This window comes from Brachyhypopomus gauderio, chromosome 12 (genome assembly GCF_052324685.1).
Source record: "Brachyhypopomus gauderio isolate BG-103 chromosome 12, BGAUD_0.2, whole genome shotgun sequence".
In the NCBI taxonomy this organism is placed as follows: Eukaryota; Metazoa; Chordata; class Actinopteri; order Gymnotiformes; family Hypopomidae; genus Brachyhypopomus; species Brachyhypopomus gauderio.
Window position 1 is genome coordinate 6,835,571 of NC_135222.1, and position 27,994 is coordinate 6,863,564.

General features: G+C 44.2%; 1 protein-coding gene and 1 long non-coding RNA gene across 4 annotated transcripts; one reads left to right on the plus strand and one right to left on the minus strand.

Annotated features, from left to right (window-relative positions):
• Nucleotides 1-4,651: 4,651 nt before the first annotated feature.
• Nucleotides 4,652-27,981, plus strand: palm1a (paralemmin 1a). 3 transcript variants are annotated; one of them, XM_077024749.1, is made up of 9 exons: nucleotides 4,652-5,352; nucleotides 13,116-13,161; nucleotides 15,032-15,112; nucleotides 19,108-19,235; nucleotides 19,928-20,036; nucleotides 21,009-21,030; nucleotides 21,795-21,869; nucleotides 23,339-23,470; nucleotides 25,997-27,981. In XM_077024749.1, the coding sequence occupies exons 2-9, from the start codon at nucleotides 13,117-13,119 to the stop codon at nucleotides 26,572-26,574; spliced, it is 1,170 nt and encodes a 389-aa protein (XP_076880864.1). In that variant the 5' UTR covers nucleotides 4,652-5,352; nucleotide 13,116; the 3' UTR covers nucleotides 26,575-27,981. The 3 variants fall into 3 exon arrangements, with proteins under 3 accessions (XP_076880864.1, XP_076880865.1, XP_076880866.1); XM_077024750.1 differs by lacking the exon at nucleotides 23,339-23,470 and having other exon boundaries at nucleotides 4,655-5,352; XM_077024751.1 differs by lacking the exons at nucleotides 21,795-21,869; nucleotides 23,339-23,470 and having other exon boundaries at nucleotides 4,659-5,352.
• Nucleotides 11,693-16,849, minus strand: LOC143528838 (uncharacterized). The gene is made up of 3 exons (XR_013134532.1): nucleotides 16,711-16,849; nucleotides 12,373-12,472; nucleotides 11,693-12,255 (listed from the first exon to the last, which is right to left on the minus strand). It is a non-coding gene; the product is annotated as an uncharacterized LOC143528838 (long non-coding RNA).
• Nucleotides 27,982-27,994: the final 13 nt, after the last annotated feature.

A 27,994-nucleotide genomic window follows, 5' to 3' on the forward strand; every position in this document is an offset into this window, starting at 1 on the left:
CAGGTGTCGAACTACTTCCGCCAAATACTCCAGTTTGTGACCAGCGCTATCTTTGTGGTGTACTGCATTCCAGCATGCAACCCTGGCAGAAGGTCTTTGACGTGGGCGGAACCTTCATCCGTTCACGTGAGCGTGTAGTGTGTTTTGCATTTGTTGCGTAATGGATACTCTTCTGCATTTCTGCATATTACTATGTGGACCAATATGCAGCACACATTTTATATCGAAAGCAGGAAGCAGTATACAGTATTTAGTAACCTACTCAGAGCACAGCCATCATTTCTCTTTTCAGAGGGCTGTGTTTCTGTTTAATTTCAGCAAAACGAGAATCTTCTGCGAGATTAGGCTAGAGAAACATTTCTTAATTGTCTTTATGGTGTGTTACCTGCTATGGTAATTGACAAAGATGCTTGTCACACATCATTTAAAGTTTAATCCTGATACGCATGAGGTGTTTGTAAGAAATGTACAAAACAGTGACGGCAAAGCTAGAAATACCCCTTAGTAATAAAACTGTAGAGAGCACTAATGTGTATCAGGAGTCTTGTGCACAATCAATTAAAATAGCTGTGATCTCGGGCCTTGCACCGTTCTATGCGTTTTGTCAAGGGCTTGAAGCAAAGTGCTGCTTTAGCTGCGCTGGTACCGGACCTCGTTACGACCACACCTGGCATCCCTCCTACGGTGCTCCGCGCTTTACCGACGCCCACTCTATCCGCCGCAGCCACGCGTGGGCCCATCATATACTTTTCATTTTATTTATCTCCTTCTTCAAGCCTACACGGGCTCTAGCTGTTGCCATGGTGACCGGGGGCGAGCAGCGAGTATCTGCCATTCATCACTTTAATGAGAAACACGCGAGGGAAGGGAGGAGGAGGAGCTTTAAGATCACAATCAAATAGTGGTTCGATCCATTTCATTACCCTGAATCCCGATGCCAGGCAGGGCTACATCAGACCTCAGGCTGAACGAGCCGCAGTCACACATCTGTTGTAAAGGAAGCGCAGCAAAGCGTCGAGATCCAATTGGACTACAAAGGCCGAGTCATCAATCACTATTCAAAGAAGATTTTTCATATCAAACTTTGCATATCTGTGCTTCATAATCATTACAAATATCCCAAAAGGGCCTAACATTTCATTTTTACAACAATTTTTATCTGGTCTCTTGGCACATCTGTTACTATAGCAGATTATCTTTCATTACTCGAATAAAAGCATTTTAACATGGATTAAAAGCCAGTTGTTTTGCTGTACGTTTCTGATGTCCGCAGCTGTGTCTGTAGCTAGAATGGCGCGAGCTTGTGGATTGTTTGCATTCTTTTTTCACACCTAGTTTTCTACCCTGATCAATTTATAAAGAGCTTTAATTAAAACCAGGACCCCTTTATTATACAAAAAACGTTTCCTGGTGCCTGTCATCCTCTCGCATGTGGTTCTGATCTTCAAAGGCTGTAGTAGTATGTGACATAGTAATTAAAAATGTCATCGTACCATTTTCAATATTTATGAGTTGGGGGATTGACCGATGAGTGGCACCTTATGTCTACATCTCAGATCAGTGTTTTCAGTAAGGATTTGTCTCAACATTAAAGCATGGTCCTGCATAGCAAGCTGCTGCCCTGGGTGTGGTGCAACCTATTGATAGTTAAAAACACTATTTTTAAGCACATTAAAAAAATATCTGTTAGCTATTAACATCAACCCCAGTGTTCTACATGTTGTAGGTTGTGAGACGCTCTGCTCATTATGGTAGTATAGGGTGCTTATTTGAGCTAATCATGGCATTTCTGTCAACACAGCTCTCCCCTGACCTCGCTCATCAGAGCGTTGCCGTCCACAGAGATGATGCTCGGTGGATATTGTGTTTTTTGCACCATTCTGCATAACCTTTAGAGAACGTTATGCATGGAAAAACCCATGACATTTATAAATATGTAAAAGCAGCCTGTCTGAAACCATGGTCACTTTGTCTTTTTGATGTTTAATGTGAATTTTAACCAAAGCTCTTGGCCTGGGTCTGGGAGACCTAATATAAATATATATATATATATATATATATATATATATATATATATATATATATATATATATATATATATATATATATATATATATATATGCATGATACAATACATTTGGATATTATTTGGCTGCCTGACAATGTCTACAGCTCCTCCAGTTTCCTGCACTATAACAGAAGGTAGAAAATCCCTCTCTATCGTTCTGTCCTGCTCTCTTTTTATTTCTCCCCCTCTCTTGCTTGTCAAGACTCCGTGTAGCCTGTGAGTCATCTCGTGTGCGCCCCAAGGTCAGAGCTGAAAGCATCGTCAACCCTCCTCCCTCCGTCATAAAAACATACTCAGCAGAATATACACACTAGAAAGTCTATATTATTCATGACCGCCCCATGCAATCACAGGTCACCTAAAACATATCAAATGCAGTACATAAGTAAATGGATGCACAATTTGCGATGTGATGTTTGCTCTGCAAACAGTGAAGGCATAGCTGTCTCTCTTTCAGCTGTCAAAGGGCGTATAATGTATGTCCCCAAAGTCGGAAGTGTTTTATACGTAGTTCCCCAATTTTAGGGGTCTGAATGTACTCGGAAAATTGTCTGCTCAGTTATTTGGACAGTAGCATTATATTTATATAGTTAAGGCATACAAGAGCTCAAAAAGAGCTTAGACATCCTTCTGTACACTAAGTGGTGACATGTACTGTGTATATTGTATACTGTGTGTGTGTGTGTGTGTGTATACATATATATGATTATATATATATATATATATATATCAACAACATCAGGAACAAGAACCACATGAAAATGTATGCATGTATGTATTATATAATTGTGTATGTGTATATATAATTGTGTATGTGTATATATAATATCTAAATCAGACTGAGTTGGAAGCTGTGCTGTCCTCAGTTGGGCTGTCTGGAACACCTTCCCCCTTACCCCCAACACACACACACACACACACACCCTAACATGCTCTCCAGGCTTCGCTAACATTTTCATTGATCAGAGTAAAATGGAAACATGTCAAGTTACCACGGCAACTAACAGGCTAGCTCAGGCCTGTGTGTGTGAGCAGTTGAAGAATCCGCAGAGGCGCTGACTGTAGGAGGAAGAGGTCAGGACCAGTCAGGGGAGAGAGAGAGAGAGAGAGAGAGAGAGAGAGAGAGAGAGAGAGAGAGAGAGAGAAACAAATTAACTGTGGTGCTTGCTCACCTAAACATTAATGCTTCAGTGTTTTCTCAACTAGGTCTCTTATTTTACCCAGTACCAGTTCAAATTACCCTGAACCATTTTAGTCAGGTTCTCAAATGAGGCATTTGGAGTGTGATAGTGAATAAGAAGGTGCCACTATTCAGTCACCACTGATTCACTGGGGGGGGGGGGGGGGGGGGGGGGGGGGGTGGTTGTCGGCTTGTTTATTTACTAGCCTTGTCATTCTGGCAAGTAGGGTGAGATTTCTTTGGAATGCACACTGCTCAAATGTCAACCAGAGAAGAAGGCCTGTCCTGCAGCTCGTGGGAGGGCCTTTGGAAGAGCTGGCCTCAGCAGGAACCCACCACGCTGCACATGGTTGTGTCTCATCTTTTATACCTCACAGCTGTGAACTCACTAGTGCAAGAGCACGCCACATTGCTGGTTGACAAGGAAACCATTGTGTTTTCTATAAGCTAAACTGTTATCTCATAAAATGGCATGCAGACATTAAGTTACATTAGAGCATTCATTAAAATGGTTTAAAAGTGTCAATACGATTGATTTAAATGGTGTCATAGTGGTCTATATGATTCACAGAGCAAATATTATACTTTGTGGTTTTGTATTCCTACTAATTAGAAATATTTAACCTAAACTGTATGACTAGATGCATATAGTGCACAATAAGATCACAGGTTAATTAGTTCATTTGTGAGTTTTGTATGTGTGTTGTGTTTGTGTGTGTTTCTTATTAAACTATTTAGTGGGCAGGGGTGCTCATTACGTCGATCGCGATCGACCGGTCGATCGCGAAGGAAGTGTCGGTCGATCGCGAAGGAATGTGCGTAGATCGCGTCACATAAAATAGTAGTAGATGAATCGCACATCTGCACTGACGGTTGTATTTTGATTGACATTCACGCCACCCCCCCCCCCCCCCCCCCGCTCAACATATTACGTTCGGCACCCCCCCCCCCCCTCAACAAATTACGTTCGCCGCCACCCCGGTAGATCTTTCTGACTTGGTCATCTTATAAGTAGCTCGCAAGCTGAAAACTGTGGGCACCCCTGGTGTATAGTATTTCGGGAAAAACAACTAAATAGCATTCAACATACTAAAAATGTCTTGTTAATTTGCAGATGGTAGATAAGACTATTTGTGACCAGTTACTGAACGTCTAAGCAGGTGTGGGCTCATTTAGGTGCCTGATTAGAAATATGGTAGAAATGCAAAAAAAAGGCAAAATGCCCATTGCTGCTTCTTCGCTCCTTAACCCCGACATACCACAAATTAAAACAACGCCCCTTCCTCTAGTCACACAAAAGCTTCTACAGATCTGCCACTAGGTGGCGCATGTCTCCACAAATATCCGTTTTTTGGAGTTGCACCTTTGCTGCAATGTTGCTGCGCATGTGTGCACCGGTGCTTCTCTAGCACGGTTTAGGTTTTGCAGCAAATGTCATACAGTATGTCATAAAGTATATATGTAACTAATCATTTTGAAGTCAATGCCATCATTTTAAAGCATAAAAAATACCTGGATACACTTTTGGAATATGGCGAAGTCTGTGAGGTAGTCCGTGGGCAGCAAACATTAAATCACAGTATGTTGTATTGACTGCGTGTGCCTGTTTAAGTAGGCTGTGCCTTTATTATCGAAGTCGATAAAGGTTCAAGGTAAATGTCTAGAAGTGTTTCGCTCGAAGACATTTTCCTCGGCTCCACAAACCGTTATACATCCATAAGGGGGCGTCTGGATCGTTTCCTTTCATCACCTGGGTGGATGAAATCCACTGAAATGCACGAGCACTGAAGTCCACACACCCTTGCCGGACAAAAGGGACAGGACACTGTCGACGGGGGGATGAGGAGAGCTGCGCTCCGCGAGCTGCATTGAATAGTCTCGACGCTACACCAATGCGATCTGATTAAGCTACTGTATCAGTGGTCTTCACGCTAGCAGCAGACAGCAAAGAGGGACGCCACCAAATTTGCCCTGGTTACCCAGAGGGAGAGGGTACCGACCGAGATCGGCGTTTTTGCGTCTTTGATAGGAAATTCAGAAGAACACGACAGAAACCCCACACTTACGCGTGGAAAACATTTGGAAAAAATTAAGACACTGCAGAGTAAGTCTTGTTATCTTTCCCCTTTGTAGGCCACTGTGTATTTGGGCCCTTTTTGTAAACGAATTTCCTTCCGATGCCACACCTGCAGATCCATCCTCTTATCTGCGCTCGTGCACTTTGAGATGCCTTTCATCTGTGGAATACTGCTGCCCGTTTTCGCTTTCTAAAATGTTTTTTTTAGTAGCTGACTGTGAAACCACATGTTTATTCGAAACCTTAGCTAGGTTTGCATGGCATGACTTTGGACGAGGGAGCATAATGAAGAGAAGGCACGCGCACTGGTCAGCGATAGTTATGGGAGGCATTGAAGCGTTGACACTGCACGAGCTTGCTTATTATGTTGTTTTTTTTTGTGCGTGATGACCACTATTGTTCTCTAGTCATTTTACGCATTTCGTGTCCCGTGGTATCCATGTTGTTTTCTGGATCAATACGGACGCCGCTGTTTACTTTTAGAAACGTGTAGGCCCCACTGATATGATGGGATATAATTGAGCCATGCTCGCTCTGCTATTGCTGCGCTATGTACATCGTGTCGTATAGCGGTGCGGGTCCAAGCGCTTGCGTCTGCACGCTCCAAAGATGAGCGTGCACGTGCGAGGAGGATCCGCGGCTCGCGCACAGGCGCTCATTTTCTCGCGCGTTGACAGAAACAAGCTGATCCAACATGGTGACTGTTTAGTAGATCACGGATTTAATTACCTCAAAAAATGAACTGACTACTTCTCATCACCAGCGACCTAATGTAATGAAAATAAATAACCAGGTCCTCCTGGTAGGAGTTGTTTATAATGACACGCTGCATTTAGTAGATTATTCGTATCATAAAGCTTTGTGTAACTTTGAACTTAATATGCAGTGATTTACTTCAGGAGTCACCATAGAATTTTCACCATAGAGTATTAAAAAAATTAAAGACCATTGTTGAAAATAGGTCTGAAGGGTATTCAGTAAAAAAAAAAATCTCTATATACTTTTAAAACGCTATACTGTATTTTCTAGTCATAAAACTTGAGATTTGCATTTCACACTCTTCACATTACGTGTTGCCTTTGCTGTTTCAAGACTAACTGTGACAGTAGTTTATGAATATAGTAAGGATATTCACAGTGCCTTGAGTGTCCCCAGTGCTAATGGGGAGAGGCATGTGCTATCTGATATGGGCAGGGCCTTTCGCTGAGATTCCTGGAGCAACTGTTGGGGAGTGATGGGGCTGGTCCATCGGTCAACCTCTCTCCATGGTCAAAAGGGTTGTCGTTATTACCCTAAGGTGAAGGGCCTCCTGCTGTTACCATCTGCATATTCACGGAGGGACGGTGACTGCTTTGATTACTACACTCTTACTGCACACTCTGTTCTTGGTGGAAATGCATGCTTTTAAAGAGAATCATTTCTCCGCAAAGTAGTGCTTTTTGGAGAAAAGATTTTCGGTTTAAATGAGTGATTGTTAATGAGTAAGGTGGATCAGACATTCCTTAGCCATCAGCACAGGTGGTTTGTAGGTGGTTCACACTTCAGAAAGGAGTCAGCACAGTCAAATCAGGGACTGTGAGCCTGGTCTTGCTATATGTCTTGTTATGTAACGGCATAGTAGAACTACAGTCTTTCTCATCCATCCATGTTCTGTGTGGATTCAAGGTGATTTTGTTTTATATGGTTATGAAGTTGTTTTATTAAACAACCAGTGATGGTGTGATTTGTATGGTGAATGACTCTTGTTCTTTAGACAGTTTGTGGGTAACATCTCTAGAGAAACTGTGTATGTGTTTCTACCTCTATGAACAGTTTATGGTGACCTCTTTATCTGGTCAGATTAAATGAAAAGTGTTGAGTTCATAAGAATATGTAAAAGTATGTCTCAGACAAAGTCACATGTGAAAGGTACCGATGGCCACAAGAGGCAAATCCCCTGAACCGGTTGATGGAGCTGTACATGCACTCTACAACTTATTCTCACACAATCAGACAGTCCTCAAACTAGAGGGCTGCTAGCCTGAGGTGCTGTAATGTTCTCAGTTTGTATCTGTTTAACTTCAGAAACATGAAGTGCAGTGTTGATCTTTGGCTAGTTTTAGGCCTCCTGTTTATCCATGTGTTCAGATCTCCATTTGCTCTTCTGATTTACATCCATCCATCCATCCATTATCTGAACCGCTTAATCCCGCTAGTCAGGGTCACGGGGGGGCTGGAGCCAATCCCAGCATCTCCGGCCGAAGGCAGGGTACACCATGGGCAGGTCGCCAGTCCACCGCATGGCCAACACACACACACACACACACCTACAGGCAATTTAGAGTGATCAATCAACCTAACACACATGTCTTTGGAGGAAACCGGAGTACCAGGAGGAAACCCACGCAGGCACAGGGAGAACATGCAAACTCCACACAGAGCAGCCCAGACCGAGAATCGAACCCAGACCGCCTTGCTGTGAGGCGACAGTGCTAACCACCACACCACCATGCCGCCCCTGATTTACGTCAACGGAGAAACACAAAGTCATGTGCAGTAAAGGGAGACCATCAAAAACAAACACAGTCATATGTTAAATAGCATGGACGTCTTATAGCCTACTACTGATAACTACTACACGCTTCATTCGTTTTTCTTAGTGTAGCTGAGATGAATGCTATTAGTGTTGACTGAGAAGTCCATGCAGTGACTGACATATGAGGCAGTTATTTGGGACTATATGTCATTTAGACTCAGAGCTCCCTATGGATTAATATCTAGAGCCAGCGCAGTCCGACTCTGGTGCTGTATGGGTTTCTAATGTGAAGGGGGCGCATGGGTATGCTTGAGCTCTGGCTCATGTGTGGGTCCGCACCCCAGATCACACTGGAGACCTGGAGGCACAGGCAGGCCTGAAAGGACGTGTAAATCAGTGGGTTTTAGCTGACGCTCCAGGGTTTCCACTGTGATTGCCTTTTCTGGTGAGTAATGGTATGCAGGGGTATTTTTACCCTCAAGGCATCACCATTAAATGGCACACACTGTGCAGGGAGCAGGTTCTGGTGTTGAATATAAACTAACTGAACTGAGCAGTACTATCGTATGTACTCCGAGGAAGCCCGGAGAGAGTCGCGTGATGCTGTAAGCCCTTTACACGGTACAGATGATGACCCTTATGTATCATCTGATCTGGCCACGGGATCCTACTCCTGAAACGCTCAAGTAAACAGTGATGCATTGAGGCTCATGCTGAGGACATTTGAGTAAGGTTTATCGTGTTATGGTTGTTTGTGTTGCAAAGGTATTATTAGGATATGACTTTTTAGACCGATTGCATTCAGCTCGCCGTATTCCACCGCAGGGCTACGCACTGGAGTGAGAGAGAGAGGTGGAATACAAACACACCATCTGAATGGTATGGTAAAATGAATCCTCCAGATGTAACAGTGCTGTGGAACATACAATCAAGCGCTCTCGTTAAGCACCGGCCAATCACAGCTGCCTGCACCGGGCTCACTCCAGGGCACTCATTGGCTGCAGATGTGCTCGTCCTCCGCACCACGCCCTGGGGCTGATGGGTAGGAGCAGTTGGTGTTCCACTTCCTGGCACCGGTGTTAATGGAGTTCATCCTGAGCCAGGCACCTACTCATGAGCTCACAAGCAACACCTAACCATTTTGCTGTGTGACTTTATACCCAAGGGGCCTGGTGTCTGGTATGGGCACATTAGTGAGCAGCCCAGAAGGTGCAAAACAGGAAGCTTTTAATTAATTCAGGATGTCTGATGACAATTAAAGACTTGTTTGAGTCCTCAGTACTGTTGCATGCTTTAAATAAAGTAAACAAATTGATAACAGCATTAGAATCAAAAGATCATATATGAGTATTTATCATATATTATATCAAAAGATCCTCTAAGTCACCAAGACATTTTAGCTGAAAATGTGTGTCATTTGGACATACGTATTCCTCAATTTTTTATTTGCATTATGAAGTACATATAAATTGCATAATCATGCCTGAGAAATACAACTTCCCAACAGCCTGACACCTTATGCAAGATGTAGAGCTCTGACACTGAGACTTGAGTTAAACTTATTCCATTATAATATACTGTGTACATTTACTGCAACCTAAAGGTCAGACACACTAAGTCAATTAGATGGGTGGAGGTTCTTGTACTTACACCCCTGCTACTGTTAACGAGGCTGTTTTATGAGCCGTTTGTGATTCTTGTTAAACATAAGAGCAAAAACAGTCAATGCTCCTTATTAGCTTTCAGCCCATGCCGCGATTTTCCCGAGGACCCTCTTTTATGTGACATGCCTTCTCTAGTGAAAGCGGTCCGGATACGGGCCATATTAACACATCTCACAGCAATGCTGTCAGCACACAAATTAGTCTCGAGGACGAAATTTGGCACGACCTCCCAGTACCCCTCCTGACTTAGAGAAAGCGTTTGGCGGTCATGAGTCTTTCAAAGCCTCTCTTTGTCTCTTCCCCGAGCGGCCGCAGACTCCGCCACGGCCGGCGGTGCGAAAGCTGCTTCTGGCCAGCTGAGAGGCAGGGAGTGATCTAACTGCAGAAGCATGAGCAGAAGTGAGAAGGCTCAGGAGTTCAGGTCGGCGGGCCCCACGAGAAGCTCTTCTCAACCGAGTGGAAAAACATCTGTTTTAGCTCAGCTGCGTGTCTGAAATGATTTCTGAAAAAGGGGAAAAATGCTTCAAATTCTTGTTTTTCCAGGGGGAAGCTTTAACGAGGAAAGCAACGAATGTCATCGCAACTAATTCACTTCTTCTGAGGCTTTAAAAGACCTTAACGCACTGAAAAGATTCTGTTGGGTTGCAGGGTCGTCGTGCAAAGCCAAAGGTCACGTTCGTGTCCTGTGCTTATGTACTGACATGAACGCCATTCCTTTGATATTTTTAGGTGCAGAAGCATAGAGGGTATCACCACTGTCAAAAAGACTGGAGGTCTCACTTCTGATGTGGGAACAGCCATGACCTTATAGGAGACCTCTTGCAAGCCTATATATTTAACATTTAAAAATCTTTAGTACTTGTGCAGTTTGCGCAGTGAAGCTTGGCACAGCGCGGCTAATGTCTGTGTCCACAGCATGTTACTCCTCTGGGCTCTTGTAGTGATAAGCAGCTGAAATATGAGCACAGATCCACAGCTGTCCTGTCCATATAGATAGAGGAGACAAAAATATCACTGCATTGTTTAACAAGATTTTTCACCTAGCAGATATAAACTTTTGGGTTTTACAATATAGTGCAAGAGGATCAGTCTTCTGCAAAGGTGATCATGATAATAATTTAATCATGTATCTGAAGAATGTAATTCGATGTTTGTCTGGCAAACGGATGATGTGAAACAGAAACATCTTCTCAAACAGATGAGCTGCTTCCACCAGGATAGTTGGTGGGAGCTGTAAGATACAAGACGATGTTTTGGCTTTATTGTAAGAAGGGGGTGGTATGTCGGAGAACATATCTTAATATATTATTAGAGGTTTTATGAAAAGCACTTTAGAAGAGCCCCAAATGTGTAAAAGAAATTGCATTCAAGGAATGTAGTATGGTGCAATAATAACTTGATCTCAAGTCTGGCCCTGAGTTCCTGTCATTGTTTGGGCTAGCTGTGGTTAAAATGATCATTTGAAAACTATGTTTCCCATGATATTTATCCAGAAGATGCTAACACCGAGCCTTTCTCCATAATGGTGGGCAGTGTCTTGGCCTAGCATACGCATGAATCCAGATTGTAGTAAGTCAAAACATTCCAGACATGCATTCAGTAACACACACTGGAGTTTGTGAAGCAAACCATTTAAAAACATGCGTTGTGCGGCAAAAGTGGTGCTTGTGTCTGGTGAGTGCTTTAGCCTTCAGATCCTGCCATTGTTTATGAGGCAGCAGAGTTATTGTTCCAGAAAAGTCTGTAAGACGAATGGTGACTTTTCCCAAATGACCCGAAACGTGCAGCTGACTTTAAACGATGGGCCTCTACCCTTTAAGCCACCACCCGTATACGCGTGGCCCCAGAGGACGGGCTGTCCCGCGTCTCTCGTGTGCTATCCTGACCTCGAGGGTGTGTGTTTTCCCCACTGCAGCCCGGTGCGTTATACAGTTCTGCTCCTTGAGCTGCATGCTGTCAGGTCAGCCATGCTGGAGCGTGACCTTTGCAGAGCGTGCACGCCCAAACCTCGCAGCCGACGCATGCGTCTGCACGCCAGGCTGCTCGTTAGCATGGAATTACAGTCGCCGCTGTCGATTGCTGGGATTTCTGCTGACCAGCAGATAACAGTGGGGAGGAATAAACGTCTTCCACCAAAAGAACAGCAACAATAGAAGAAATCATCTCAGAATCGTGCAGCATTCCAAGAATTGCATTCAGTTTTCTCCGGGCTTCTTCAAGTTTGCCTCCTGTTTGTACAAGTGGTGTATGTTATATGTTGAGGGGGGTCAGGGCGTGTGTAGCAGAGTTGGGGTGGGAGGTGGGGTTTTTAGGATAGGAAACACATGTTGGACTGTGGGGTGTCGGGCAGCAGGGCTGGTGGGGGGGCAGAATCCACACATTCCTCTTCTCCCTGGTGGCAGGTCTCCTCATCTTTCAAACGCACCCATGGAGGGGTGTTTCCCCACGCCCTGACCCTCCGAGTCGCTCAGGGGACAAGAGACAGGCAGCCTGTCTCAACACTTATTAGCAAATGTGCATGAGACTCTGTCAGAAAGGCGGAAGGTTGACTTGTGCATCTGCTGTTAAACATTGGCATGGTGTCAAACAAGGATGTCTTCAGATCTGGGATCAGTTTTGTCCTCTAATTGTTAATATCCGAGATTGAGGCAGAGAGGCTGGACACACATCACGTTTACTGTAGAGCTGACTGGAATGCCTCCTGAATCATCCAGTGATGTGGGTCCCCTGAGCTTTTGTGATCAGAGTAAACTAGGAATAGAATAACAAACGGTGTTAAAAATGTTGTCGCCTCCTCACAGTTACTTTCATTTCTCCATGTACGTAACTATGAGGTCTTACATTCAAATTCTCGCAGGAGAGATTTACCTTATATCCAGTTCATTGTTTTCCTTCTCCCAGGAATGTGCCGTCTTAATTTAGCATGAGCCGGAAATGTTCTGAATGTAGCAGCTGTGTCCTTCAGTGTCTGCGTTAAACATCATAAAGAGCAGCAGGCTGAATAGGGACACGGAGGTCTGGGCTGTACGGGAGCGTTTAGTGTTTAGCGAGGCTGTAAATCTCACACTTCTGTTTCAAATGTGCCTGAAATTATATACAGGAAGAGCAAAAAGTGATCAGCCCCATGAATACTGGAGCAAATATTGATCCTGCCGTCCCGTGCTGAAGGATACCTGAATACACATGTTCTTCGTGATAATATAACAGTAGCAGGACACTGTATAGATTGCTGTCAAGGAGGTAGCATAAGCTCTTGAGAAAGAATGAGTGGCAATGTGTGTTTAAGGGGGCTGAGCTGATATTGTGCAAACTGAAGAAAGCAAAGTGACTTTAGCCAAAAGGAAGGAACTCTCCCTCCCCCCCCCACCAACACACACACACACACACACACACACACAAACTACTCTTCACTGAATCTGTAGTGAAACTGCTCATAAACTCTACAGGAAACAGTGAAGACACCTCAGACTGTGATTTCCACCTTTTCAATCCATTGCCTTCCTTAAAGATGTTTCTCACTCATGCATCTGTCTTTCTCCCCGTGTTCTCTCTCTCTCTCTCTCTCTCTCTCTCTCTCTCTCTCTCTCTCTCTCACTGTCTCTCACTGGCAGGATGTCTGAGGCACTGTCGCAGCAGGAGAGGCTCCAGGCTATAGCAGTAAGTGAGAGACTCGCATCACATGTTTTCCTTGACCCCCACTGACCCCCAGACTTCAACCACACTGCAACATCATGACCCGCAACATCAAAAGTGCCCTATAAAAGACATCTCCCTCTGTCCTAAACCCTCTGAACAAAGTCATTAATGTTAGCTAATGAGTAAACATGAACTTTGCTCTTAAATGGTTAATCAATGCAGGCTTTAAGAGTCCTTTGATGGGTAATGTTTGTCACTACGCCCAGGTTTCTGCTAGGTCAAGCAGTAACCTCTGCAAGCTCGGGGTGGGGGTATGCTAGCCAGTGGCGGACTTAGCAATTTGGGGGCTCAAGGCGAATTTAGCTAGGGGGCCCATCAACATTAATATGTGAGAAATAATTTAGCTAGTCAGGGGGCCCCTACAGTGGGCTGCAGTGGGAGGGGCCCAAGGCAATTGCCTAGCCACGCCTCTATGCAAAGGCCGCCTCTGATGCTAGCACTCCATCAGTAGTGATGTGACCTATATACCCTCTATGGGCATGTATGTGGACACCCTTCCTCATGATCAGGTTGTTTCAGCCGCACCCAATGCCTAGAAATGTATGAAATGCACCCTTAGTCATGTGACCTTGTTTAACACCTGCCCTGCTGTTTCTGACCCGGTCACCCGTAAGTGCGTCTCATTGGATAACAGAGGTGTCTAGGTGCAGCAGCAGCTCGGCCACGAAGCAGCATAGCTGCAAAATGCCCAAGCAGAAGACTGGCCTGTCCGGTCACTGCAGGCTTCCCAGCTGCCCCTGGGGGTAACATCAGCACAAGAGCTGTGCATCAGGGTTTCCTCCACCAATCAATTGCACGCACGAGCCTAATATCGCTGTGTGCCAAAAGCCAAGTGACAACTGGCGTGGTACAAGGCACGCCGCCACTCGACTCTGGAGTAGCGGAAACGTGTTCTCCGGAGTGATGAATCATGCCTCGTTCTCTGGCAGTCTGATGGAAGAAAATGGATTTGACAGATGTGAGGGAAAAGGTATCTAGTAGAATGCCTAGTGCCAGCGGTTTGGTTTGGTGGACATTGACCTAGAGTTGTTTTTCAGGATTTGAGTCTGGAGCCCTAGTTCTACTGAAGGATGATAGTGCTGAAGTATGCAAAGACGTTTCAGAGAATCACATCCAGCTTTGTGGTAGTAGTTTGAGGAAGGTCCATTCCTGTTTCTAGCATGGTTCTGACCCTGTGCTCAAAGTGAGGTCCATGAAAACATGGAATGACAACTTTGCTGTGGAGAAAGTTCAGCAGTCTGCACAGAGCTCTGACACCAGTGTAGCTGAACGCCACTTTGGGGATGGAACAACAGAAATGCTATTTTGACTGAATGAATGTTGATTCCCACAGACACATTCCAAAATGTTCTGGACATCTTTGGCAGAACAGTACAGAGTCTTAAACCCACAAAGGGAGGGACAAGTCCATATTCATGCCCAAGGCCGGAGTGGGCCCCTTTTTCAGCCCGGGAGTTTCATGCACAAATCCGGCCCAAAATTATTTTTCCCTCCCAATCGGCCCAAACTAGAGACTGACATGAGCCGGCCCATCGGGAATCCTCCCGAATCTTCCGATTAGCCACTCATGCCTGTGGTTTTAGAATGGGATGCCCATCAAGCTCATACAGGTGTCAGGATTTGGTGTTCACATACATTTGTTCATATAGTCTATATGTAAGTATAGGGCCGTGTCACCACTAGTGAGAGATTTGATTGGTTGCCTATAACAGCATGCAGTCTTTAACTGATAGGCTTTTAACACACTACCTTCAGCAGCTTCTTGATCTACAAACATTTCCAAAGCAGGAAAAATTGATGTGTGTTGGATGTGGATGTGTGTTGCTCTCAGGAGAAGAGAAAGAGGCAAGTGGAGATCGAGAACAAACGACGGCAGCTGGAAGACGACCGACGACAGCTCCAGCACCTCAAGGTGAGACGTTCTGCCTCTCGCCACTAAACACGCACCAGACAGAAGCAGCTCCTTCTCGCCCGAGTCGACCGGGAACCCGCTGGATGTCCTGTCAGCAGAACCAGGGTCTACCAGAGCTTCCTCTCAGCAGTTGAGGAGATAATGCCTCATCCACTATAGCTTTACTTTGCTGGAGGTGAACCCGTAGTGTTATCGACGGCCGCTTGCTTGCTTTTGCTTTTAGTTGTTTATTTATGAAGGCTGTGCTGTTTACCGCCCGTTACTGTCTTATGCCAGTAAACAGCTCGCTAGCTTGGCAGCTTGGCAGGCAGAACTAAGGGCAGTCCTGAAGGTTTTATGTGCCGGTGGGGGCTCTGAAGGCCCAGCGCAGCAGGGAGGTCCTGGACCACAAGAGACGACCGGGCCTTAGACACTTTTGTCCTGGAAGGGACGGCCCATGCCAAGGACACTCATCCGTCAGACACAGGAAGAAGAAGAATCTGGGATGGGTGGGGATTGGGGGTGATTAGACATCCTGTTGCGTGTGAAGGGGACTTTGTTTCCTCTTGCTAAATGGGTCTCGATGACCCCTCGTTAGGGTGTATGTAGCGTTGGGATGTTTTTGAGATGCAGAGAGTTTTTATTTGCTTGTTGTGTTTTTCCCAGATAATACCACCCTTCCATTGTTTGCATGTTGATATGAGTCTGTGCTGAACAAAAGGCTCCTATTATTAATTTTGGTTTAGGAACAGGAGATGAAGTGTTTTTTTTTCTTCTTCTTTCATGTGCTGTAGCACCACTGATCGAACTTTAAAGAGCGGCTTCAGCGGAGGGAGAGTTCTGCTGTGTTAGCCAGAGATAAGATCCAAAAACCCTCCATTAGCAGTTTCCATGGAGCCCCAAACTCACAGTCAGCAAAATTTGTATAGAGAGAGAGAGAGAGAGAGAGAGAGAGAGAGAGAGAGAGAGAGAGAGAGAGAGAGAGAGAGAGAGAGAGAGAGAGAGAGAGAGAGAGAGAGAGAGAGAGAGAGAAAGAGAGGGTGAAACAAATGCACAGTGGACAGTGGGCCTTTTAGATCGAGAGGCGCTTCAGGGAGTCTTTAACTGTATGTTGTTCATTTCTGATAAGTGCACACAAACGATACTAATGCCTTTAAATGCAGGGATAGCTCCTTTTGCATAATTCTGTATTGTGTGCAATATTACAATATATTGTGGATGATATCAAGGCTAACTGGCCCTTCACTGCAATGCTTGTTCCAAATTATACATTGAACGTGTGTATACATTTTACAGTTATGAAGTTATCAACAAGTGCACACCAGAAACAGGGAAGAGATCATGTTGCTCTAAAATCTTAATGTGTAACCGCAGGCGGATGGTGTATTTAATTCACGCACGTCTCAATCACACACAGCAGGCTGCACCGCTGGTGTCCTCTGGCTTCCCAGCTTCCGTCCGAAAATGCTAGCTAACGAGCGTGTGCTGATTAAAGGAAACCCACACATCCCAGGAGTTAATTACCGCAGGATGCTAATGAAGCTAATTGGCTTGCTGGGTGAGTGAGTGGTGTGGGATTCTGGTCCGTGGCCTTGTAGCGAGGCTTCAGTCACACTCACCCGACACTCCTGTGTGAAGACGCTCGTTTCCTGCTGCGTGCCGGAGAACAGTGGTTAGGCACAGGAGGAGAGCTGCGAAGCTTCTGATGTTTGGTCTTCTATTTTCGATCTCATTGTGTCAGTGCGGAGACTGCGGGGGTCTGAGCACCACACGGTCGCTCTGCTGGGAGAATGGAATGAATTGTGTGGAATATTAAGGAGAGCTTCCATCCATTCCTCTTCATCATCCCAAAGGCGGAGAATTAATTCATTCTACAGTGCTCCAAACCGCAATATTTTACGCCATTGTAAAACATATTATGGAATCACTGATAGGGTGGCTTACAAACCAATATACATCCAAGAATACACTTCAGGGCTGTCAGGGACAAATGTAAAATGTAAAATATTGTGTCCATATTGGAGGTGTCTTGCTGGCCCCGTGCAAGGAAGCAGACTGACATCTATAAAATCCTGATCAGGAACAGCTGGGAGAGGCAGGAACGGCCGTGGCCGGAGACGCATTGTGTATTATGCCAAAAAAACCCCAGGGAACGAGCCACGGCCAAAACACACAGCTCCCCATTGCCTGAGCACACCATTCCCTTCTACGTGCTCTGGGCTGTTTTCTGTTTTGTGTATTGTGTGGCGATTTTTGTATTGATATTTCCCCCATTTAAATACACAAGTTGACTGAAAAGTCAACAATTTGTATTATAGATTCATACAATTGGATGTTGCAAATATGTGGCGACCAGATAGATTTTGGTTTTCAAAAAGGAGGATGGGATTGGGGCATGTAAACAACACTTTGTTTAACAAATACATTTATTAGGCATATTTAACAAACGCATTCATTAGACTTATTAACAGGGCCACTGCATTCACAGCCTATATGAACAGATAACCAAATTCCTCCCCATTCACTTCTTCCTTTCAAATTGAGTAAAATAAAACATACCAAGTTAAAAAATAAGAAAGTGAAATGAAATAAATGAAAATCAGTTCCCATAAAAATCTATTACTTCAGTAGACACTTTTCAGTAGTTCTGATGTATCCACGTATACTGTCCTGAACCCAATTATACTGTCCTGAACCCAGAATAAAACCCTGAATAAAAATTAATTAAATCAGAGTGAAGGTGGTGTGAGCGTTAAGAGACTTATGATGTATGTCAAATAATTTTGTTACATGCTTGTTGTACATGAACAAAACAGACATTATAAATCACTGTCAAGGCAGAATGCCTGACTCGTATAGAAGGTAAGCGTCATGTATTCTCTATGGCCATATGCTCCTGTGAAGCAGTTATTCATACATATTCAGGAGCAGTCTGACCAATGCATGTAGGGCATGTACATGATTGGTCAATCATGGCATGCAAGAAGGTCAAATCCCGGTCATCTTGGGCCTTTTTGAACTCTTGTCCAGACACACTTTTTTTTGGGTCACAAAAAGATGACATTTCTGGGGAAGAGGATGGTCATCCTATGCTAAGAAAGTTGTAGGTTTCTGCATTGCAGTTTTGATTGCAGAACTACTTAAAAAAAAGTTAAATCACACCCGGTTTGGTTTGACGTTGTACGTTCTGAACTGCATCTTCTGCCATGCCAGTCTCTGGTTTACAGGAACTGTAGATGGATCCAGGCCCAGGACTGGTGCTGAGCTCTGAGTGGTGGATTGACCTTGCCCATAGCATTATTCTTCAGTGAATGACTGTTTCCTGCCAGTGCCTTTCACCAACCAGCTGAGTCTGCACCCGCAGCAACTCAAATGGCTTCAAATTGAGAGGGGAATATGGGCTCCTCTGGATACTGATCAGAGTCCAGTTTACACCTTTAGATTACGATGGCTTAAATTACCAGAGGCTTGGAAAGACTGGCCATGGATCAGTCTAAGACTTAATACACTTAGTAGGCAGTGTAAGCGCCCAGACCTGTACCCAATACGGCTGTCCTAGAGAAACATTTGTGGGTTCAGTAGACTAGGGCACCGCTGGCTCATTTTTTGTGAGAAGGGGATCCATTAGCTTTCCCTGTTGCACTGCAAACCAACCACTGCCCTCTTCAGCCTTTGGTGATCAGCTGTAAAGCAACATGGTTGCAAACTTTGATAATTTTAGTGCCAGTTACCTAGGTTAATTATGCATGCAGTGTTACGTGCTTGGTCAATCATAAAAAATGAGGTGCTCGCTGTAGAAATGAGATTGAGTTGTTCTTAATTAATTAGTGCAATGTTAAATCTTAGAATATTTTAGATTGATTGCAGTCTGCTGCTGCCAGATTTCATTTTAGATTATTTCAGTCTGTGAATGCAATCATGAATTAAAAGCAAACTAAAAGCCTGAACTAAGGCTTTATAAGGCACACTTTTGTTGCCTCAGGACTTTGTTTATCCTCTGACTGTTTTTCCTGCAGTCAAAGGCATTAAGGGAGAGATGGCTGTTGGACGGAGCGCCCTCTGCTGGCTCGGAGGAGGATGAAGCAAAGAAACAGCTTCAAGAGGACGAGGCCAAGACAAAAGGACTCGAGGACACTATTCTGAGGTACGCTGCTTGGATCATGTCGATCATGGCTGTGGGTGTGCGTGTTGAACAAACCCACCGTCAACACAAGGTAGTCAGAGGTGGAGGTCCATATTAATGACCCGGTCTCCGCTTCTGCAGCCAGTGTTCAGACGCTGATTCTGTGGCTCCACCCCTCAGTTCCTGCATGGAACCAGCAGCCAAGCTCTTACTTATCCAATTTGTCTCTTTTTTCCTGATGGTTAAACAGTACCATCAGTCTTTCTGCTGGCAGGCCGGTCAGTGTTGCTTTCCATCCTCTTGATTAAATTCCTCCTCTTGTGCTGTGGCAGGCTGGGCTCAGAGCTGGATGTTGGCTCCACGCGGGCTTGTCACTGAATGGGGAACGCTGGAGAGCTACTGTCCCCATTTAAGGCCCAGTGTAAAAAGAGAGTATCATGAAAGGAATCGTCAGCATTGCTGTCAGTTCAAGTCAAAGCTTTGATCAGTCTAAACGGGAAGGTTGACCAGAGGCACAGATCTTTTTGGAAGACATTGTTGTACTCAGGAGCTGCACGAGTCTCACAAACTGGTTAAATACTGGCAAGATTGAAATGGGTTTTCAGCACAATTTCAGTATTACAATTACAATATTACCTGTGACTTATCAATAACAAGGCTATGAAGTAGCGGTAAAACTCTTAACCCATTGGTTTTCTTTTTCTGGACTCTAGATTGGAGCAAGAACTGGAAGAGTTGGAGACGGGTGTGTCCACAACTTCCACCAAAGAAAGCCTGTCGGACGCTGCACGTCAAGATGAAATCAAGGTCACAGACAAAAAAGTGAGCTTCCCACCTACACTGCTGTGAGGCCACATTGCAAGAACACAACAAACACTCACTTACAGTATTGAGATTCATTGGTATCCCTATAGGGATTGTGTAATATATGTGCCCAAGCGAGGGTCTGAGATTGCTGGTTGTTTTGCTTTATCCGCTACACTAGTGTCGGTGTAGAATCAGCGTAAAAGATATTCATTTACTACCAGAGACGCACTGAATAATGCGAAACAACTGACAAACAATTGACCTTAAAGTCAAATCTGCACTAGCTAAGCCCGGCCATTTCAGGAAGGATTTCAGTACCTGCTCACACCTGTAATTGTGGCCTCTGATTGTGCTTTCCTGTGCCAATCGATATCCATTACCCCATCAGACCACATCTCTGCAAGTGATTCACCCTCCAGGCTCATAAGTAGATTTTGCAAGCACATCTTCATGATCTAATGTGCTGTTGGATCACGAAAGGCACAGATTACCTTTTTCTTTGAACTTGAGTTGCTTTTGGGCAGATCCAGTATTCTGGAGCCTCTGTAGTCTTGTCTCATATGAAACCCCGAGTATCCAGTGTGCAGGACCTGAGTTGCTAACCGAAGGAGGAGTCAGATTTAGCTTCGCAGGGGTTTTAAATTAGCCATGAAGATGCCAAACATTTGGTTTTAGTTCAGTTGAATCAAAGCTTCCATCTAAGCCTTTGAGTAAATCTTCGAGGCAGGAAAATACATCATTTTTTTGCCATCAGTTTCCTGCATACAGTGTAGACTGTGGGCGTCTCGTATGCTCTCAGTGTGATCCATATGTCCTGCTGGAGACCTCACTGTGCTGCCATACACTTGGAGGAAATGCTCCACATTTATTAGAAAAAGTCTGATACCATTAATAGTTTCCAACATGCTGAATGATTCATTGGAGTAAAACAAAAATAATAATTATATCCCCCCCTCCCCTCTCTCTCTCTCACTCTCTCTCTTTCAGGTTTTGGTAGACACTGTACAAGGTAACGGCTTATCTAAGTTCTTAGCAGTACTTTCAACTCTGATTGCATGTTCATTAATTCATTATTAATCGTTTTAAAATATTTTGTGGGAGATAATAAGTGTTGTCAGTTATTAGAACAGGGTTGCCAACTCTGTTGGGTTGCAATGAGCGTGAGACACACGCATTCGACTGTCTTCACACACCATACATCCGATCACACGCTATATATCCGAATTCTCTGTAGTTTATTTATGGCTGATCTACATCCAAGATTCAATGAGTTACTAGTTCGCCAACCACTGGCGATCGGTCGATAGCGATATAATACTTAATGTGTCCATTTCACCCCCCACCCCAAGTGATTTTGAAAAGTTGGCAACCCTGTAGAACACTTGCAATATTCACTTACTCATGTGAGAACACCTGTCTGTCAGCATGAAATCAACAACTCGGGTACTATAGAGGACTACTTTTACCCTGGTGTGGTATGGTTTGAGTTTGAGTTTGGAAAGTTTCAAAGCATCACACAGTCACACTGATACTGTGGCTTTTTTATAGAGTTAAATAACCCTTTGGTTATAGGTTTCAGTTTAATCAAACTAGGTCTCACATCGATACCTTTGAGCCAGTCTCAGCGCTCATCAGTCATCACTCGGTCACTGCATGCAGTGTGTGTTCAGGGCATTTCCCACGCTCTTTCTCAGCTGCTCCCCTTTGACACCTAGCTTTTAAGATTCTGACCTCTTTCCCCCCCTCATGTCCTTGTTTCATGACCCTCGTTAGAGGTCAGAGAGATCAAAGTTCACGTCAGCCCTCGTTTGGAGAAATCCAGAGGTGACTGTGACATGCTGAGAGCAGGTGAGTGTGCCTGTCCCCGTAGCTCCTGTCAAGACTCCCCCTAAGCACGGTCGTGAAACTACCCTCTCCGCACCACGTTTAATCTGGCTGTTGTTCCCGGATCAAAATTCTGAGCCGCATTTTGACTCTACACCGTGTTTAATGGGGCAGCTTCTCAGAATCTTCACGCGTTGAGGCCATTTTGTTGGCCTTTGGTTCAAGATGGACTCATTTGGCAAACAGATGATTCCCTGTGGCATATCATCTGACTCTTCATCCTCCTCTCCTTGAGCAAGAGGCTCTTTTGATTGTTAATCAAACGTTTGCTTTATTCTGTGACACCCTAGCTGGGAACAGTGCGAATAGATGGGCCTTGGAGGACACCGTGTTCCTCGGGAAAAACGATGTCTTATTAGTAGCAGTGCCTCTGTGTCTCTAGAAGCTCCGCTACGTGGCCTTCAGCGTCTGGTTTCATTAAGATGTTAAAGAAGTGGAAAATATTACTCCCAGACTCCAATTAATTTATAACAACCTCAAGGCAAAGGGCAAGAGATGCTCAGATTAAGCAATAAATTACAATCTCACAAAGGCTAGCCACAGATATACAGTACTCAGCATACTTAGATATGTAGCTCCCTAGGTACATTTATTTGATTAGTAATTAGAGCAATTATTAGAGTTCGTTGGCACTGTTCATGTATTCATAGCCTACATGGAGACGTACTATTGTGGCATATATTCAAAGTTTATATATGCATGATTTATTTTATTAATTTATTTAGTGCCTCATGATGATGTCTTTCAAATGTTTGAATTAAGGTCCTCTATTGCTGTAGACTGCCTCCAAAATAGAACTACTAATCATGTTTTCTTCATACTGTGTCCTAACTGTCTCTGTCTTCCCTGTCTTTGTCTGCATGTATGTGTGTGTTTTAATGTGAACAGTGAGATCCTACCCTTTATATTAAATAATTCCCCACTTACAGACAGAAATTTAAGCTGCTGAATGAGTTATTAGAAAAGTTATTTTTTATGTAGATTCTTTCAAAAATTGCAAAGTTGCCATGGCAGTGCATCTGCCTTTGAAAGGTTACCTTGGTGCTGCACTCTTAACTGTTGTCATGGCAGCATGCAACTCACAGAACACAATTCTTAACAAAACAACCTTTAGAAAATGGGCCTCTAGCCGCGGCATTATAATTGAAGTGATGATTGCAACCTACAACATATTTATCTTTCTGAAACCTATTCACTGTGATTCCTGTGTTAGTTGTCTCTGTAAAAGTACTTTAAATGAAAATAATCAATAACTTGTCATGGCTAGCATGACATCACCTTCTGTTTGTCACACGTAAATAACTGAAGTGTCAGTTGGAGACTAAAACCCTGTCAGGTCAGGCGCAACTGAATGGTTATTATTTTTATTTTTTTGCGAGAATGAGAGCGACACCTTTCCAGGATGTTAATCTCTCCTCTCGTTGGCTGTTCAGCGATGTACTCCGTAGAAATCACTGTTGAGAAGGACCTGGCAACTGGCAAGACCAAAGTCTTGTCCACCAGCACCCTGCTCCCCAAAGACCTCTCTCAGCACGGGGTCAAAGTGTATGAGGATGAGCAGAAAGGTGACCGAGCAGGGAGGACACACACCAGGCAGGTTTAGACTGGAAGCTACTTTACGAGAACTGCATCTGCTCCATCTTACTTCTGGAACCTTCTGGAAGAAACAGCAGTGCCTTCCAAATTACTTTTTGAAAACTAGGTGCAAAAAAAGTCTAACTGCCTTCGTGTTGTTTCAGTAGGTTTTTTTTTTACCTACACTCACCAGCCACTTTATTAGGTACGCCTGTCTAACTGCTCATTAATGAGAATGAATCAGCCAATCACATGGCAGCAACGCGATGCATTTAGGCGTGTAGACATGGCCAAGATGATCTGCTGCAGTTCAAACTGAGCATCAGAATGGGGAAGAAAGGTGATTTTAGTGACTTTGAACGTGGCGTGGTTGTTGGTGCCAAACAGGCTGAGTATTTCAGAAACTGCTGATCTACTGGCATTTTCACACACAACCATCTCTAGGTTTTACAGAGAATGGTCTGCAAAAGAGAAAATATCCAGTGAGCGACAGTTCTGTGGGCGCAAATGCCTTGTTGAAGCCAGAGGTCAGAGGAGAATGGCCAGACTTGTGTGAGCTGATGGAATGGCAACAGTAACTCAAATAACAACTCATTACAACCGAGATATGCAGAAGAGCATCTCTGAATGCACAACACATCGAACCTTGAGGTGGATGGGCTACAGCAGCAGAAGAAACTGAGGCTACAATTCGCACAGACTCACCAAAATTGGACAATAGAAGATTGGAAAAATGTTGCCTGGTCTGATGAGTCTCGATTTCTGCAGCGACAATCGGATGGTAGGATCAGAATTTGGCGTCAACAACATGAAAGAATGGATCCATCCTGCCTTGTATCAACAGTTCAGGCTGGTGGTGGTGGTACAATGGTGTGGCAGATATTTTCCTGGCACACTTTGGGCCCATTAATACCAACTAATTAGCATCGTGTCAACACCACAGCCTACATAGCCTACCTGAGTATTGTTGCTGACCATGTCCATCCCTTTATGACCACAGTGTACCCATCTTCTGATGGCTGCTTCCAGAAGGATAACGCACCATATCATAAAGCGCGAATCATCTGAGACTGGTTTCTTGAACTCGACAATGAGTTCACTGTACTCAAATGACCTTCACAGTCACCAGATCTCAATCCAATACAGCACCTTTGGGATGTGGTGGAACGGGAGATTCGCATCACGGATGTGCAGCCAACAAATCTGCAGCAACTGTGTGATGTTATCATGTCAATATGGACCAGACTCTCTGAGGAATGTTTCCACTACCTTGTTGAATCTATGCCACAAAGGATTAAAGCAGTTCTGAAGGCATAAGGGGGTCCAACCCGGTACTAGTTAGGTATACCTAATAAAGTGGCCGGTGTATAGAAATTTTAAATCTTTTCATAGAGTTCAAATTAGTCAAAGAAAAATGAATCCATGATTTTTATTTTTTTTTATGATGAAAAAAAAATTAAGATTTTCCTGGGCACTGTACACTGGCGATAGAAAAAATACAGGATAATAGCCTGCTTAATGGAATTGAAGTATTCAATAAAAGCTAAATGACTGTACCAGTGCAATACCAGGCTGAAAGCTTGTCAGGTCTAAAACTATGACTAATTCATCTGACACACCTAACAGCAGCTTCTCGTAAAGGTACAACTTCAGCTCAGCATGGCTTAATGGAAGAAGAGTTTCATTGTTGTTTTTTTTGTTATTGTTTTGTTTTTTTACAGTTCCCCTAAAATGTATTTCTTCATTTTATATCCTTATTTGCCACTTGTGGTGATCGGTGGCGCTCGCTGGTAGGCATGTGCTCGTGCTCACCCCGGCTGGAGCATGCTCCTTGCCCCTTAGAGATTTCACTAGCTGCCTCAAACACCATTTTAAAAATCGGTTTCCTCATTGAGGTAAAAACATTTGTGTTACATGCTTTCATGTGAGGTTAAAAAAGCTAGTGATGCAAGGGGGCTTAAATCACACAAATAAAAACTACCTACAAAAGAAAAACCCCATTGTTTTTCAAGCATTTGTCACAAGCATGTTAATACTGCTAGCTGCTAGTGCTAACAGTGGTGCTAATCCTGTGATGTTCCCACCTTGCTTAGCCCCTTCACTCTGTGTGCTAATGCTTGCCACAGCCTCTGACTGAGCCTTGGGCAGCTAAGAGTTTCAGTGAATTTCCACAACCACTGGACAGTATTCCACTGTTGACTACTGAGTGCTTTATTCATTCCCTTCACTCTAAGGGTGACAATGTTTACTACATGATGTTAATGCTTCAATTGCGTCATCTGATATGTTCTTATTAGACATAGTATGTTCCTCAGGAAAATAACTTCATACTTACTGCCACTGCTGTTTTTTCATGATTAAAACAAACAAACCAAAAAAACAATTGGGATACCTCTTCACTTCCCAAGTTATGTACGTTGAGAAATTTACAATGAAGGGTATGAATAAGGTTTAACCCACAAGTCTGTCCTACTCATCCTGTCCACCTGTGCCTAACCTAAATTTGTCTTTTACAGTGGTGCATGAGGTACGTGCCGTAGATGGTGCTGTGGCCAATGGCGTCCACCAGCTGAGCTCCTCTGAGGTGGAGGACCTCATTCACAAGGCTGATGAAGTCTCCATGACTGAGAGCAGCAGAGCTACGTCCACACAGGAGGTGGAGAAAATCTCCAAGGCAGAGAAACCGGAGGTCGCATCCGCGCAGGCAGGCGTCCCTGCCGCCGTGACGGAGATCACAGGGGTGGAGGCCAAACCCTCCGCAGCCACCCCGCCCACAGAGGTGGGTGCAGCCAGCGCAGAGAACCCCGTCACCATGGTCTTCATGGGCTACCAAAGCGTGGAAGACGAGGATGAGACGAAGAAGGTTCTGGGGCTGGAGAGCACCACTGTCACGGCTGAGCTCGTGGTCATTGAAGATGGAGAGAAGAAGGCCACCGCTGCCGCTACCCAGGAGGAGCAGGCACCCCCAAACGGAGGCCCCGCCGAGCCGGCCAAGGCCCAGGAGGAGACCGCGGAGGCGCTTCAACCCGAGCCCGCCTCTGCCGACATCAGTGTCAAAGAGAAGCAGCCGTGCAAATGCTGCACCGTCATGTGAGCGCAGGCACGGTGCCCTGCAGGGACCCTTCCTCACCACGCTACACCGTGACACCATGCCAACGAAACAACACCGTCGCAAACACAGAGGAGTGACAACATCTTGCATCTTTTCATCGAAAGCTATTGTTTTCTTCATTTTTACCTTTTATAATTTTTTACTTTTTTTTTTTTTTGTTTTTTTTTCCTTTGCGTTCATCTGCCGCATGCATTTCTTTTCTGCTTTGGTTTCATTGTAACTGAGACAGATGCTCTCTAGCGCCACCTTCCAGAAAGAAGGTTGCAGATTTCATTATTTTATGCTCTTGCTTGTTACCAAGCACCGGTCAACACGTGTCTTTCTCTTTTCCAGCTTACACTTCTTACACAAATTCATAGGTTTTGTAGTCTTACCTTTCTATATGAAGGACTCTGATATCTCTGTAACTATAATATATATATATATATATATATATATATACGAATCATTTATTTTTAATATATATTTATTTTATGCTCCATTCTTAAGCTCATTGTTTGCAGAAGCATGGTGTGTGAATCGCTCTCTGTTTCTGCTCATATTTGATCTTTGTCCAAAGCAGACAACACCGGGAGGGGAGGGAACAGTCATCCCATGGCATAGTGCTACACTTCTGACTGATCAAACTGTGAGCAAAGACACAGCCTTGCTGTTCTACAAGGAGGACTAAAGATAATATGGGATTTCATAAACACATGCTACACTTAAATAATAGGTCACATGTAATGAGATATCAGTCCTGAGCAAGCTTACCCATGTATTGATTTCAGGTTGCATGTAAAAGTGCTTGTGTGTGTGTATGTGTGTTTGCGTGCACCAGCATTTGTAATGGTGCTGCCATTTGATTACTCTGTCTCACACATTCACATAAAAAAAACACACACACATACTGTGAGGCACTACAGAGCAATCCTCGTATCTGGACCTTGTGTTTTAATAGCCCTCCCAGTCACACACTCTCACATACACACACACTCTCACACATGCACTCACACACACACACAGTCATGCCTGCTCTGTTCCCTCACTGAGGTCAATTCTGCATAGTTTGGTTTTATATTCTTGTGTGTCCATTAGGGAGTGGTCCTCTTTAATCTGAGAATTTAAAGAAAATTTAAATAGTATCACTAATGTTAAAGAGAGGGGTCTTTCATATTGAAAAGTCAGAATGAGGAAATGATTAGATTTTCTCAGTTTTTCCCTGATTCTCACTCTCGCCTCAGTTTATTTGCATTAATTTCTCATGCTTTTTGATGTTACCTGAAGTCCAGTCCAGTTCAGTTCCTGGCTCATTTTGTATGAATAGCTGATCAAATATCTGCCTATGTAAGTACTTCAACAGCCTTGATCTTTCTCTGAGGTAGATTGCTTTCATGGAAACAGTGTGTATGTGGGGGGGGTG